This window comes from Geotrypetes seraphini, chromosome 8, assembly GCF_902459505.1.
Source record: "Geotrypetes seraphini chromosome 8, aGeoSer1.1, whole genome shotgun sequence".
Taxonomy (NCBI): Eukaryota; Metazoa; Chordata; class Amphibia; order Gymnophiona; family Dermophiidae; genus Geotrypetes; species Geotrypetes seraphini.
This window is the reverse complement of record NC_047091.1, coordinates 123,432,230-123,447,560: the sequence shown is the minus strand read 5'-3', so window position 1 is coordinate 123,447,560 and position 15,331 is coordinate 123,432,230. Positions and strand designations below refer to the sequence as shown.

Here is a 15,331-nt window from a genome sequence, read left to right as displayed (position 1 = left end):
TTGGAATCAGGGGGAGGGCTTTCAGTACTCATTGCGTAGTGTGAGAGGGAGGGAGGAACAATTAAATCAGGGGGATCGGTTTGGGGATTAGAGTGGAGGGATTGAGAGGGGAGAAAGGGAGGGCCAGCTGATGTCCAGTGCTGGTACCTGCATAGCTAACCGGGCATAGTTAGGACTGCTTTATATGTAGTTCTGCATACCCAGTTAACTATGTGGGAATCGGCACTGAATATTTCTGGCACCCATATGACTCCTGGCTTCTTGACTCTGCCCCTGGAAAGCCCCTCTTCTCAAAATGTTGTTGAATGTTGGCGTCTGGTTCTCCGAGCAGCCCTTTGTGTACTGGACATGAGGAGAGTGAGATTAGCACATGTTGAATCTGTGATGTCACTTGCACAATGCTGTGTTAAACTGCTTTTGGCATGGTACTATCTGTTTTTGATTATTATATGGTGAGTGTACATATGGTTTTTCATAAAATGGCTGGTTTACGTATACATTGCTGTGCAGCTATCAACTTCATAATGTTTTTTGCAGTATAAGGCATGGCATGTGCAAAACTACTACTCAATAAATATTTGAAGCATAAATTAAGTGCAAATATAAAATGTCTTATATTTGTGCTTAATTTATGCTTCAAACATCTATTGAGTAGTAGAGTTTTTTTGAAGCTCTATTCAAAATTGTTTCCCATCATATGTTATGTACAAAACTACCCCATCTTGAGATATCCTTCTCCCTCCCCCCTCTCTCTCTCCCCACTAGTGAGGGAACCAACAGAAAAAGTCTCTTGCTTAGATCCTACAGGAGTTGCCTGGCTCACTGGTACAGCTGCTGAAGCTGTACTGAGATTGTAAGATCAAATCCCAGTACTGCTCCTTGTGACCTTGGTGAGCAAAGCAAGCACTCTCAGGTGCCCATGAAGCAGGCACCATAGCAAACCCACCTCCCCCACTGTTCACTTCATGTATAGTTTCACACTTTGTCGATTGCTGTGATGCTTATGGTTTGTGTGAATAATATGATGCCTCCATATCTTGCATTTTTGTCTACTGTATCAACCCATATATTTCTGTTAATAAATCTTGAAGTGAAAAGAGCTTTGTCTGATTTTGTTTCATCTTCTTTATGAGGAGCATAAGTTTAGGTCTGATGACTCTTCTGGTGTATTGGGTTGAGAGGTTTTTTCCTGGATGATGCTCTTTTAAGTCCTTGCAGTCAAGTCTGTGAAGGGGAATCATAGTTTATAGCTGAGCATATAGGTGTGCCCACTGTGTAACTTGATGGGGTAGTTTTGCATTTGCCATACACTGCAAAAAACCTTACCTTGTGATATCTTCTTCCTCCCCACCCCCCCACCAGTCAACAGAAAAAGTCTCTTGCTTAGATCCTACAGGAACTGCCTGGCTCACAGGTAGAGCTGCTACACTGCTCCTCTGCACCCAGAGGTTGTCAGATCCTTGTGACCCTGGGCAAGCCACTTAATCCTCCAGAGCCCACCTCTTTGAAATGCCAAAGGCATTATACAAGTCCCCATTCCCTTCCAGTTATCACATTTTTTCCCCAAACCCAGTTCCCCTAAATCACAAAACACCAAGTTTAGGTCAAGGGTATTTTCAAAATTATTCAGTCTCTTGTGAGCAAATTGTCAGCTCATTAGAGTCAGCTTGAGCCACTGCTAGTTTTGTCCCATAGCTCCAATTTCCTCAAATCACCATGTAGATGATTGGCATATGAGGGCGGATAAAGACCCTGATGCCAAATTTCTTGCCTGATAGCACACCAGAAATCTGAGATGGCCTATCCAGTTCCTCATTTAGGCCCCCTTTCACGAAGCCACATTAAGCTTTTTTATCGCCGGCCACAGCGGTATTAGCTCCAACGGTCATAGGAATTCTATGAGCATCGGAACTAATATTGCCGTGGCTTCATAAAAGGAGCCTTTAGTTAAGCTGAAGGGTTATAGCAAGAAATGATGGGTCACTGAGGAAGATAGCATTTACCTGTTGGATGTAATTCACAAATTTACACATGAACTCTCCGAAGATCCAGCTGGGAAGAGGGTAGAGCAGGGCTGTGAAGGGTACACAGCACACCAGGAAGATGATATCTGTTGTGGCCAAGTTAGCTGTGAAAAGAAGATAATCGACAGGTGTAAGGACCTTTTCACTCTTTCTAGAAATCATATGAAACCAGAAATACGTGTTTGGCAAAATATAGAAAGCACAGCCTTTTAACACTGCCAGTAGCCAAATGGAGCACTGTAGAAAGAGATTGGGAAGGGACAGGTTTCGGTACTGTGAGCGAGCTGGTAAGCTTAATTACACATCTGTGAAAACCAAGATAATCATTTTAACCAAATGTGACTTTTAGTCTGAGAGCAAAGTGGATAAAAAAAAAAAATCCAAATGCATTTTTAAGCTCTTAGTACTATAGCACTCTAGAACATTCACATTACTGCTGGATGGTGGCTGCCTTAAATGTCTAAAGACCGCTTTGAATTGGCCATTTGCATCTAAACAGCTTATTACAGTAATCTCCATTCTGCGTACTGGCCACAAAGTACATAAAATGCAAACAGAAACACGCAAGTACCCATAGAGATGCAAACGCCCCCAAATACAGCCATAGTGCAAAGCCTTTGTTCCAGGACCGTGTGTAAAAAAGCTAATTTTTGTTATAGCAGATGGCACAGATAAACAGTCTGAGATTTTCTGGTGTCTTTAGTCTTTACTGTTCCTAGTAGTCTCAGAATATGAGCATCCCCCTAAGACCACCTCCCCAGGGTGAACTCGAGCAGCCTCTAAGCAGATATATTCCTCCTAGCTTTGGTGGTCTCTGTCTCCATGGTGATCTGCTAGGAACTATTTAAATTTCGGCTAGATTCTTTTTAATTCAATTTAATGCCAGATAAATAAAGCTTGTGTCTTAGATGCTGTTTCAGTCTGCTGCTATTGTGATACAATTCATTTCCTTCAATTCCCTGGCTATTCCTTTACTTCTTACAACTAAACATCATCAGTGAGGACCTTCCATTAAGCCACCTGCCACAGCTTGGAGTAGAAGGGGGGAAGGAAAACCCAACCTCACTAGTTTTTTTTTACTCCTGAGCAGAGTTACCCTAGATACGGACTCAGCTTGTGAAGAAAATGGGATTAAATTACTACCCCACTCCCTACTACTACTATTTATTATTTCTATAGCTATGAAAGGCATATGCAGCGCTGTACTGTACACTTAACATGCAATAGATGGTCCCTGCTCGGAAGAGTTTCCAATCTAATTTGGGCAAACAGGACATATAGGGGTTGGGGAGTTTCTTGCAGAGAGAATGATAGGAATGGGAGTTAGGAATTGAAAAAGTGGGCTTTTAGCTTGGATTTGAATACAGCTGGAGACGGAGCCTGACGTAATGATGACTCAGGCAGTCTGTTCCATGCATATGGTGTAGCAAGATAGAAGGGACAGAATATCTAGAATTGGCAGTGTTGAAGAAGGGTACAGATAGGAGGGACTTGCCTGATGAGTTCATGCGGGGGGGTGGAGAGGCAGGATGTGGGCCGACCTAGATTTATTCGTCCTGTAGCGATAATCGAAAGTTTAACGAGGTTGCCTGGACGGAACTTATACGTTTTGACTTAGATGAAGTTGAATCAGGTATAAATTCCGGATTGGCTTCTCAATGAGCTGATCGCAGCAAGGGATCTCCCTGCTGCAATCCGTTTAACAGCCCAGGCAACACGTTCCCATCCCCCTGAGAAGACTATCAGGAGGAGAGAAGCCCAATCCCTCCTGCCAGACACCCCTCACCCCCGAATGTTTGTCAGCAAGAGGGATTCCCAGTCCCTCCTGCCGGACACCCCCCACCCTGCACTGGGGAAGGGCTTAAGGCCCTGATTGGCCCAGGAGGGGCCTTAGGTGCCTGGGCCAACCGGAATCTTAGGCCTATCTCCCATGAGAGTAGCCTAAGGGATCTGACTAATCGAAATTTTAGGCCACTCCCAATGCATCCCAGAAAGCACTGGGAGAGAGGCCTAAGGTTCCGGTTGACCATTCTGTGGAGGCGAGCCTACCAGCCGGAGGGAGTAAGCATCCCTCTGGCCTACGAAAAAATAGGTACTGGTGGGGTCTGGGTGGGCTTGGGGGGTGGGGAGGGCATGTCTTCAGTGTGTGGTTCCGGCAGGAGGGACTGGGCATCCCTCCTGCCAGTGATCTTTGGGGGAAGGCGGCAGGAGGGAGTGGCATTCCCTCCTGTCAGGGGATGTATCAGAGTGGTGGTAAGAGGAGGAATTTGGCATTTTTCCTGCCGCAGAAATATGAGGCTGGGGCATCTTCAGGGGTTCCGGCAGGAGGGAGTGGGCCTCTCTCCTGCTGGTCAACTTTGTGGGGGGCATGAGTTCCCTGCTGCGGCCGCTAAACCAATCGCAGCAGAGAGATTCCCTTGCCACGATCGGCTCAGTGGCCGAGTCTATTTGAAATGTAGACCAGCATTTTGCTGGCCTACATTTCAGGCGCCTATCGCAGTCCTAGTGGGACGCCTAGGGCCACCTAAGCTTGTCTAAGGCCACCTCTGGGTAAAACCACACCCACATCTAGCCTTGGGCGAGTTTAAGTGGCCCTACACACCTCCCTAGGCTCATGAAAACACCTACAATGTAGGCAGCCAGCCTTGGGGTGTTTTTATTTTAAATGTGCGTCCCAATTGGCTGGTTAGACAGTGGTTGGACACCTACCGTCACCTACAATCAGGACGCTGTTTATTGAATTTGCCCCTATGTGTTCAGATATAGTAAGCAGGTTTCTGAGACCCTTTCCTCTTCATAAGTTTACTGTTATTAGTATAGGCTAATTTGAAATTTGGTGATTTTCAAGGTCCTCAGACACGGAAAATTATGAAGATTTTGAGCTTGAAGGTGACAGAATAGAAGTTGTAAAGCATTTCAATCTTCTAGGTTCTTTTGTAAACAAAGAAGCAACTAGCAGGGAGGAAATACTCTGCAGATACCACTTGGTCTCTCTTCAATGAAGGCTCTCGACAAAGTATTCAAAGGCAGGGAGGTATCACTCCAAACGAAGATGCACTCATTTTCTCAGTGGTCAGTTACAGATGCAAAAGCTGGACACTTCGGAAATAAGACAGAAAGAAGATTGACTCATTTGAGCTTTGATGCTGGCGAAGTATTTTAGGCATGCCATGGACTGCCAGAAGAACTAACAAATTGATTCTGGAAGAGATCAAATCGGCTGTGTCACTCGAAGCCCAAATGATGAAGTTATGATTGTCTTATTTTGGTCACACCATCAGGAGAGAGAGATCACTGGAGAAGGACAGCATGTTTGGGAATTTTGAAGGAACCAGGCAACCTGCAATCAGATGGCTGGACACGTTTCGTTTTCAACAACAACCATGGGGATGATGCTGGAAGACCTTTCCGGACTAGCACAAAACCGATTTCATTTTATATCCGCAATTCATGAAGTCGCTAGGACTCGAACACGAGTCGATGGCATCTAACAACAGACAAAATGGGCCAGAATACTTAAAGAATAAGCTAACCCTTTACACTTCTTTGAGACCTCCGAGGTCCTCTCAAGGAGCACTATCTGTACTCATCAAAAGAAATTGTACAATGTGATACCCACCAGTGAGCTTCAGGATTAGCTCCTACGCTCTGGAATTTACTCCTAGAAGGGCTAAGTCTAACTCCAGATTACCGCTACTTCAGGAAGCGGATAAAAGCCTGACTCTTCACCCAAGCCTCATTCTGCACCAGGAATAACTTGCTACACATAACAAAATTAGCTCCTTATATCTTAAATGTATAGATAACTTGCCTTGAGTTTAGCCTCCTATATATTTATCCCATTTTGTCTCCATCTAATATTTGCACTTGGCCCCTTGGCTATATGATAGGCTATATTGTAAAAAAGCATTAGCATCATATCTATGCTATTTGAATGTTCTGTTGCGTTCTTATTAGGTGTTTCATAAGTATTATGCTGACATTGTATTATCTCTCTCTTATTTGAATTGCAGTCACAGTGCTGTTAATAAGTATCCTCCCCCCTTTTACAAAGCTGCGTTAGTGGCTGCTGCTGCGATAATCGCTCTGACATCCATAGAGAATTAATAGAAGTCAGAGTATTTGCTGCATGGCTTTGTGAAAGAATCCCTGTATTTTTTTAACTGTTTCATGGTAGTCCAATTATTTTCAATTTGCTGATTTTGAATTTACCTCATTCATTTTATTAATGCTTGTATTTGGTCTTTGTACTATTGTTATGCTGTTAGCAAAACTGTAAGTTTTATGTTGAATTGTACTTGCTGTACACTACCTTGGGTGAATCTCTTCATAAAGGCAGTTAATAAAGCCTAATAAATAAATAAACTGCTACACTTGAAACTCCAGCTCTCCTTATCTGTGTAGAGCAATCTTAGGTCCTGATTCATCTGTAAGTCATCTGATGTCAGAGGGAAGGCTTCCAGGTCAGCCGCAATCAGCGTGTTGAAACAGCTACCCACGGCCTTGTGAAGAAACGCATACAGCTGCCTGGAAGGAAGGAGGAGGCCACCAGGACACAGGTACGCACTGTGGGAGCCCCACAAGAGGTGCTTCCATCACGTGGGATCCCTGTGGACCCAGGAGGACCTCCACGGGATCCTTACAGATTCCACTGGATTCCTGTCAGCCCCAATCTTAGGTCGCCTAACTTTTTTTTGCCATTTTTCGACCACAAAGAAGTCCAAGTTCAAAACGTTCAAATTCAAACCATTTAGACATGGGAGGGGTAAATATGTAATGGACTGGCCACACTGACATGCCAACAGAACATGGGGCATCTTAGAGGCCACCCAGTACTGTCCTTAGGTTCCAACTACTGGAGTTGCCGTCAAAGCTCACTTCCAGCCTATCCAAACCATCTCATTTGCGGGATTCAGACTGTGAAAGTTTGCTCATTCATATTCTAATTAGAGATCCTCTGTGTTTTTGTATTTTTTTTTATAGATCGCAAAACCTTCCAGATCGATGTGGTTTACATAAGCAAGAAACTACAAATCAGTGAATTACAAATCACGTGTTTAGCATGCAGTACATTACGAGGTTCCTGTACACATCCCACCACGGGGTCCCTCATCATACTTCATCTCATGTTTTTTTAAATTCCGTCACTATTTTCCTCGCCACCACCTCCCTCAGAAGGGCATTCCAGGCATCTACCATCCTCTCTGTGGAAAAGAATTTCCTAGCATTATTCTTAAATCTACCACCCCTCAACCTCAATTTATTTCCTCTAATTTTACTAAGTGGTCAAACATTCATTCTTCAAATTACGCCTTATCAGATCAATTACTACAATTCTCTGAATGCAAGTATATGTCAAAAGGACATTCATAGACTTCAAATCATACAAAATACTGCTATATGGCTAATCTATAATGCATGGAAATTTGACCATATTACCCCCTTTTGAAAACAGCACACTGGTATAAAATACTTTTATTAATTTTTTAAACATTAAATATATGAGAACCACCTTATCTTATGCACCTTTTCAGTCCATATGTCTCAAGATCTCTTAGATCAGCAAATCAAAATTGTCTTGTAATGCCATCTCACCATGACATCGTTCATGAACATATTAGATCTGCCATTCTTTCTGTAAATGACTCCCAGCTTAGGAATTCCTTACCACTGACTTCCACTGACAAATTTAAAACCAATTTTAAAATATTTCTCTTTCTAGATGTTTATCAAACCTGATGGATACTCAACTACACTGAATGAGTCACGTTAATGTAAAGTTTACCAAATGTACTTACCCTCCTTTCTGTCCTTCCAAAAATTGTACTTCACCTTCCTAACCTCCCTTTCATGTGATGTCTTTGTGTCCCTAATCAACCCCTGTCCTTTTCCCACTGATTTTTATTAGACCAGAAGATTCGCCCTTGATGTGGGATAGTAAAATTTGAATAATCTTGGAAACTTGGAATAGTCTCCTGGTAGAGGTGATGGAGACAAAGACTTGTGTCTGAATTCAAGAAAGCATGGGACAGGCACATGTGATCTAATGGATGGGCAGACTGGATAGGCCATATGGCCTTACCTGCCATCATGGTTCTCTATTTCTATGACATCTCCTCTGACACTAACGCTAGCCAGATGAGGGAGATGGTGCTCTGTAGAAGAGAAAGAAAATCTTCCACTCAATTAACAGAAAGAAGTTTCTAGAGACAGAATCTCATCTCATCGTCAATATTCAAGAAGCTCCAGCAGCTCAGCCTGGTCATAACTCAGAATTCTCAGTGACTTCTCTCTTTATCCTCTGCTTTTAGCCCTTTCTTACATTGTATGTATTCAGCAGGGAGGATCTCAGCATATTGTAATGCCAAGACAGAAATTGTTACATGAATATTATACTAATATTGGGATGAGTGATAATAAATAATACAGCAAGCAGGCTGGCAAACAACTCAGCATGTGTTTTTAATGGTTGGGCATATAATGCTAACCACAACATCAGGGAGTAAGCCAGACTCTGCTAACCTGAATGATTTGATTTAGCTGAAAAGAGAGGCACAGGCACCATAAGTCAACAGGGACAGTAAATGATGATCTGTGCAGCATACCCAGGGCCTGGTCAGAGGAAATACCAGCAGACAAGCAATACATAGGGCACAAATCAAGTTTCAAGTTTATTTTTGATTTGATAAATCGCTTATTCAAATTTACTAAGCGAGTTACAATAAAATAATAATAAACATACAACTGGACATAATATTTATAATTTAAAATTAGTGGGTTAGATTGACAAATTTACAGACTTATTGATACACAAAGAATGGAGGGAGAAAGTTACAATTTGTTGTTTTAAAGTAGAGAAGAGAACCATATATGGGAAAAACAATAGGGAAGGAATATTAGATATCTAGAGCGTAACTATTGTACAGTTTGAAAATTTTTTTTTAAAGATTAAAAGCATCTTTAAAAAGAAAACTTTTTAAGTTATTTTTAAAATGGTTAAGATCATTTTCATCTCTTATATATTGAGATAATGTGTTCCAAAGTTGAGGGGCCATTATCAGGAAAATGTCAGGTCATCGGGTTCCTATGATTTTCAAGGGGGGGACTACTAAGAGTTTTTGGTTAGCAGACCTAAGTGAACGCTGTGCAATATAAGGGATTAGCATTCTATTAATGAATTGTGGTTCATTACTAAAGAGCGTTTTAAATACTAGCAGTAATATTTTTAATGTGATGCGGTGATTGATTGGGAGCCAATGTGATTTGATCAAGAGGGGAGTCACATGATCATATTTCTTACCTCCATGAATGAGTTTAACAGCTGTATTTTGTATTATTGGAGGTGCTTCTTTTCTTTTTGTGTGATATTTATTAATAATGAGTTGCAGTAATCTAATTTTGCGATTATTAGGGAATGAATTAGGATATTTAGTGATTTTGGTTCGAGGAACTTAGAGATGGAACGAATCATGCGTAATCGATGGAAACAGAATTTGACTGTGTTGCTTATATGTTCATGATAGGAGAATTTATCATCTATGATGACGCCCAATATTTTTAGAGATGTTACTAAGTCTAGGTGAATGTTATCAAGAGTGAAAGGGGTACTCAGGCTTATTCATTTTTTCCATGGGAAAAGTAGAATTTTTATTTTTTGTAAATTTAGTGCAAGCATGTTGGAATTAAGCCAGTCTTTGATTGTTTCAAGTTTTTTATTGATATTGAGTATTTCCTCTATGTTTTCTGGGTTTAAAGAATGTGTGATTTGAATGTCATCAGCATATATGAAAGTGGTAAATCCTATTGATTGACACAGACTTAATAAAGGTGATAGAAAAATATTAAATAGTAACGGGGATAAAATGGACCCTTGGGGAATACTGTATTTAAGAGAATAAGGCTTTGACAACGTATTTTTGAAACTAACTATGGATGATCGGTCAGTTAGAAAGGAGATGAACCATTCTAGAATTTGGTCGTAGACTCCTATGGATTTTAGTCTATCAAGAAGTAATGTGTGGTCTATAGTGTCGAATGCTGCTGATAAATCTAATGAAAAAATGATGACAGAGTTTTGATGGTCCAAGTGGTAAAGTATATTTGTGGTAAGACCAATCAATGAGTATTCTGTGTTGTGGTTTTTTCTAAACCCTGTCTGGTTTGGATGAAGAATGTTGGTTGATTCTGCATAATCTGATAGCTGATCAAATACTAATTTGTCAGTTAGTTTGGCTAAGAACGGAATATTGGCAATGGGACAATAATTTGAAGCTTCCTCAGGACTGGATTTATGGTCCTTTATTATTGGAAAGATATTAGCTGTTTTCCATGATAATGGTACTGAGCCAGTGTTAAGGCTTTATAGGATGAGAGTATGGATAAATGGGCCGAAGCAGGCAAAAAATTTTTTCAAGATGAGTGGGGGGAATGATTTCTGAATGGGAACCTTTTAAATTGACTCTTTGAAAGAGATGTTCAACGTCAGCTAATGAGGGAAGATTAAAGATGGAGCATTTGGCAAGAGGTAAATGACAATTGTTTAAGCAATCAGAAGAATTTCCAGATAGAGTATGTATAAATTTTTTTCGAATGTCTTCAATTTTTTTACAAAAATAGTTTGCAAGATCTTGGGCTGATAAGTTGATGTTGATGTTAAGATTATTATTTTCTTTCTGAGCATTAGGGGCAATAGATTTCAAGATAGAATAAAGAATGGAGGGATTTTTTGCTTTTAAAATTTTATTAGAATAGTAATTTATTTTGGCACAATTAATTTTCATTTTGTAAAATGACGCATGATTTTTATATAGTTTTTAATTTGTAGGGGATTTGTTTTGGCGTCATTTCCTCTCAAGAGATCTTAGTTGTCTTTTGAGCATGAACAGTTCATCTGAAAACCAGGGGTTTTGTATTTTTCGGGCGGATATAGTTTTGGTAATTACTGGTACTTCATTATCTAATAAAGTTTGGATTGTTGTGTTCCAAGTGGTGAGTTGCTCTTCCAGTGTGTCAAAGTTTGAAATTAGATTTTTTGGGTTAAATGAAGAAAGGATATTTTTTATTTCTAATTTTGTGTAATTACAGTAAGAAATACTTTTAGGCTGAGCAGTTATTAATTTTTTTTTAATATAAATTTTAATAGAAATAAAATAGTGGTCTGACCAAGGAACACTGCCAAGATCAGAATAAGATGAGAATTGTGATTTTGAAATTAAGATCATATCTAAAATGTGTCCAGCGGAGTGTGTTGGCTCTTGTATTATTGTTTGTAGATTTAAGGTACTAAACTGAGTTAGAATATCTTTGGTGGTGGAATTAGTAGTTTCATCAAAATGAATATTAAAATCACCTAGGATTAGGGGGTGATTTGATGAAGAGCAGAAGTCAAAAATTAGATTGTGAAGAAATTAGATAAGTTATTTTGGCCAACTGGCGGAGGCATCCATTATAATAAAAGGCTAAGCGCGCATGCGCTGTCGAAAATCCGTGAGTCCTGGTGGCGTGAGCTGTGCTTCTGTGCCAGTGCTCATGGCGCCTGCGCTAGCGCGTGTGCCAGCGACTCCTCCCTCCCACTGCCGGTCCTCTTCAAAGTGGCCTGCTGAGGTTCGCCAGCCACTGTAGCGAACCTTGCAGGCTGCTCTAGCAAATCCAGGGAGGCGAAGGCGGAATGGAGGCTGCAATCGGCAGTGGCTGCTGCTACTCCTCCAGCCGCCTAGCTCCTCTCCGCCGGCCCTGGCTGGCAGCCCCCTCTGCCCAGTCCTCTCTGCTCCGGTGGCCCGCGCAGGAGAAGGAGTGGATGAAGCAGGGAGACTGTACAAAGGGAAACAAGGGGGTTGATGGGACGGGAAGGGAAAAGAGAGGGGGAGGAAGCCGAGGAATCTCTAGCACCAGTTAATGTAACGGGCTTAAAGACTAGTGTATAATAAAAGAATGTCTATTTTTGGGTTAATATTAAGCTTGACTTGGAGAACTTCGATAGCTACGTTCCCAAAAGAGTGGTCTATGGAACTAACTAAATTGTTTTAATAGATGATGGCTAAGCCACCACCTTTACGCTTATGGCGATGATTAAATACGTAAGAATAATTAGGAGGATAGCAGTAGGAGAGATAAGCTTCTTCACCATCTGTGAGCCAGGTTTTCGTCATACAAAGAATAAGTAAATTCTGAGAAAGAATAACTTCTTTTATAAGATGGTATTTGCTTTTGATGGATCTTACATTAATAAGTCCTAATTTTAAGTCTGTACTAATTATTGTGTGATTAGGAAAAAGATGAGAATTAGCAGGAACTTCAGTATGGTTAGAAAGAGAATGAGATAAGGTAGAGACTTCAGTGATTACTGATTGGCGTGTGGTAGGAAACTTTTGGCTAGGGGTACGGAGTCCCCAATGTACCGGAATGTTAAAGGATTGAGAAGTCATGTTGGGGATTTTTGAAGAGTAATCTGTGGGTTGAGAAATTATTGTGGTGGTATATACTGAACTGAGTAATAAAATATAAGTTAGAAATAGGTTTCTAGTAGTTCGTTGTATGTTAATTTTATTCCTGGGACCGAGATTCGTGTTTAGGTTGAGGTCGCACTCAGGCAGCGACGAAGGAGCACGCTAAGGAGCAGGATCTGCTCCTTATGTGTGCTCCTTCGGCGCCGCAAATGGCCCAAATTTAAAGATCATAAGCAGACCTGGGAGGTAGGCGGAGTCCAGCGGGCTGACGCTATGCAAGAGCAGATCAGAGAAAAACAAAGGAATCTGGGAGGTAGGTGGAGTCCAGCGGGCCGCCACTATGTCTTATAGCCCGTTACATTAACGGGTGCTAGAATATATGTGTATGTATCTGTCTTTATTTTTTTTTTCTCTCTCCTTAGCTGCTTTCTGTATTTCTGTCTTTCTTTTTTTTTTCCCTTGGCTGTCCACCACCACCCCATGCCTGCTCCCCCTGTCCATTCTCCTTTCCTTTTACCTCCACTGTGTCCTCCACCACCCCATCACTGCTCACCTTATCCAGCAGCAGCCCTTCTCCCTTTGTTTTACCTCCCCCCTGTCCATCATCACCTCCTTCCTGCTCCCCCTGTCCAGAAGTAGGTCTGCCTTCATTTTTCTGCCTCCCCGTCCATCAGCACCTCTTCCCCTGTCCATCAATCCCTTTTTCCTGCTCCCCTGCCCAGCAGTACGCCTCCGTTCCTTTTTCTGCCCCTCCATTTCCCTGTGCTGCAGCATTTCCCTCCCACCCCACTTCCCTTTGACTAAGAAGGTAAGGGGGAAAAGAAAGAGACACCCTGGACTATGGAAGCAAAGAGGTGGGGAGAGAGAGAGAGAGACATCCTGGACCAAGGAAGGAGGGAGGGAAAAACAGACAGATGCTAGACCAAGGAGGGAGAGATACATATACCTTGGACCAAGGAGGGGGACAGAGAGATTCCTTGAAGTAAGAAGGGAGGAAGACAGAAATCCTAGACCAAGGGGAGAGAGAGAGAGAGACCCTGGATCATGAAGGGAGAAAAGGAAAGAAAAGAGATGCTGGACTATGGAGGTGGGGGGGGGGTGTTCAGGGGTGGTGGTTTCATGAGGAAAGGAAGAGATAGAAGAGAAAGTGAACTTGGGAAGGTTCAGGAAAACAGCAAAGAGATGCTGGGTATGGAGGGAGCATAGAAATAGGGACACAGAAAGGCAATACTGGACACAAAGGGAGGAATAGTGGCACAGAGGGGAATGCTGGACAGAGTAAGATAGAGACACAGAGAAGAGATACTGAACATGTGATAGGCTAGGGAAAGAGATACAGAGGGAAAATATTGAAGGATAGGGATGCAGAGGATAGATTTATAATTCATTGCTGTTGCCAGCTTCAGGTCTTCCTCTCTGGCGGGTCCTGTCTACTTCATGAAAACATGAAGTAGGCAGGACTCGTCAGAGAGGAAGACCTGAAGCCGGCAACAGCAGCGAATTTTAAACGCTGCTGCTGCCTGAAGAAGCCAGGCCTTAACCACAAAGCTGGGGGGGGAGGGTTTTAAAAGGTACAGCGGCGGTGGTGGTGGGGGTTTGAAAAGCCATGCCGTCCGTAACCGCCGACAGCCGTCGCGGCCGACATCCGCTTCGGGGGGGCGGGAGAGCGAGAGCTTTGCGCGCAAGCACACTCCTACCGGTGCCCTACAGCGCACGGAAAACAAAACACGCAGATGGAGTGCGCATGCACAGCTAGCATTTTATTATATTAGATAACTCCTCCTTCCCAGCTCTCAGACAGAAGAGGAATTAAATCTGACCAAGCGATCCAAGTAATTGTATACATTTTATATGTTATCACTTTACCTTGGTCTCTAGATCTTAGGTGGTGATACCTATGGAATATATACAAAGGGGTGCTGAAAAGTTCTCAGCTCAAAGCAACCAACTTCCTAAATGCCAAGCGTTATTTTGCCACTGTAGCTGAAAAGAGTGTTATCTTATTTCATTAACCCCCCCTCTACTACTAAACTGCACTAGCAGTTTTAGCGCAGGGAGCCGCTCTGAATGGCCCATGCTGCTCCCAACGCTCATAGAGTTCTTACGGGTGGCGGGAGCAGCGCGGGTCATTCAGCGCGCTTTAGTAGAAGAGGACCTAAGTGCCAATTTGCAGAAACTAAATTCTATGTTTTGACATTGTTTCAGATCGTTGATTAAACCATATCCATGTCATTCTCTTCTTGGTTGGGCTGAGAACTTTTTAGCACCCCCTCATAGTGCTGTGGGTTTAGAACAATTTTATTCAATTTTGTAATGTTCTTACTAAGCCGTTTGTGGATGCTTATTTGTAGAGCCATACTAGCCTATACTGTAATATGCTTCGTGGAATAGGTCGTTTCTGTTTTGGCTCAGATCATTCAAGTAGACCAATTACTAGTTGCCTCTGCTATAAATTGATTGTTTGGGCTGGGTATTGATTGTTTGCTGGGAGGGAGTTGCATTTTGTTATTTTACCCCTCCTTTACTAATGCATAGCGCAGGTTTTAGCACTGGCAGTGGCGGTAACTGCTCAGACGCTCTTAGGAATTCTATAAGCGTTGGAGCAATTACTGCCGCTGCTAAAACCCGCTCATGTTAGTAAAGGAGAGGGTTAGATAGGAATGAATGGAATTGTAAATTTCTGTTTTGTGTTCACAATTATGGATGTTTTTCTATGGAAACTGCTTTGTTTATAGGCAGTATATACATTTTAAAAATAAATTTATATAGGTTGTATGGTAATATTTGGCAGCACTTGTCTACCATTTTGAATAATATTGCTATTTGGCAAATTCCTTCCTTAATCAGATCACCTCTCTCAGA

General features: G+C 42.0%; 1 protein-coding gene across 1 annotated transcript in view; it reads right to left on the bottom strand.

Annotated features, from left to right (window-relative positions):
• Positions 1-15,331, bottom strand: part of KISS1R (KISS1 receptor) — a 30,715-nt gene that overhangs the window by 12,844 nt on the left and 2,540 nt on the right. Inside the window, exon 2 of the mRNA XM_033953802.1 lies at positions 2,004-2,128. Coding sequence (XP_033809693.1) covers positions 2,004-2,128 — 125 coding nt within the window. The remainder of the gene's footprint in view (positions 1-2,003; positions 2,129-15,331) is intronic.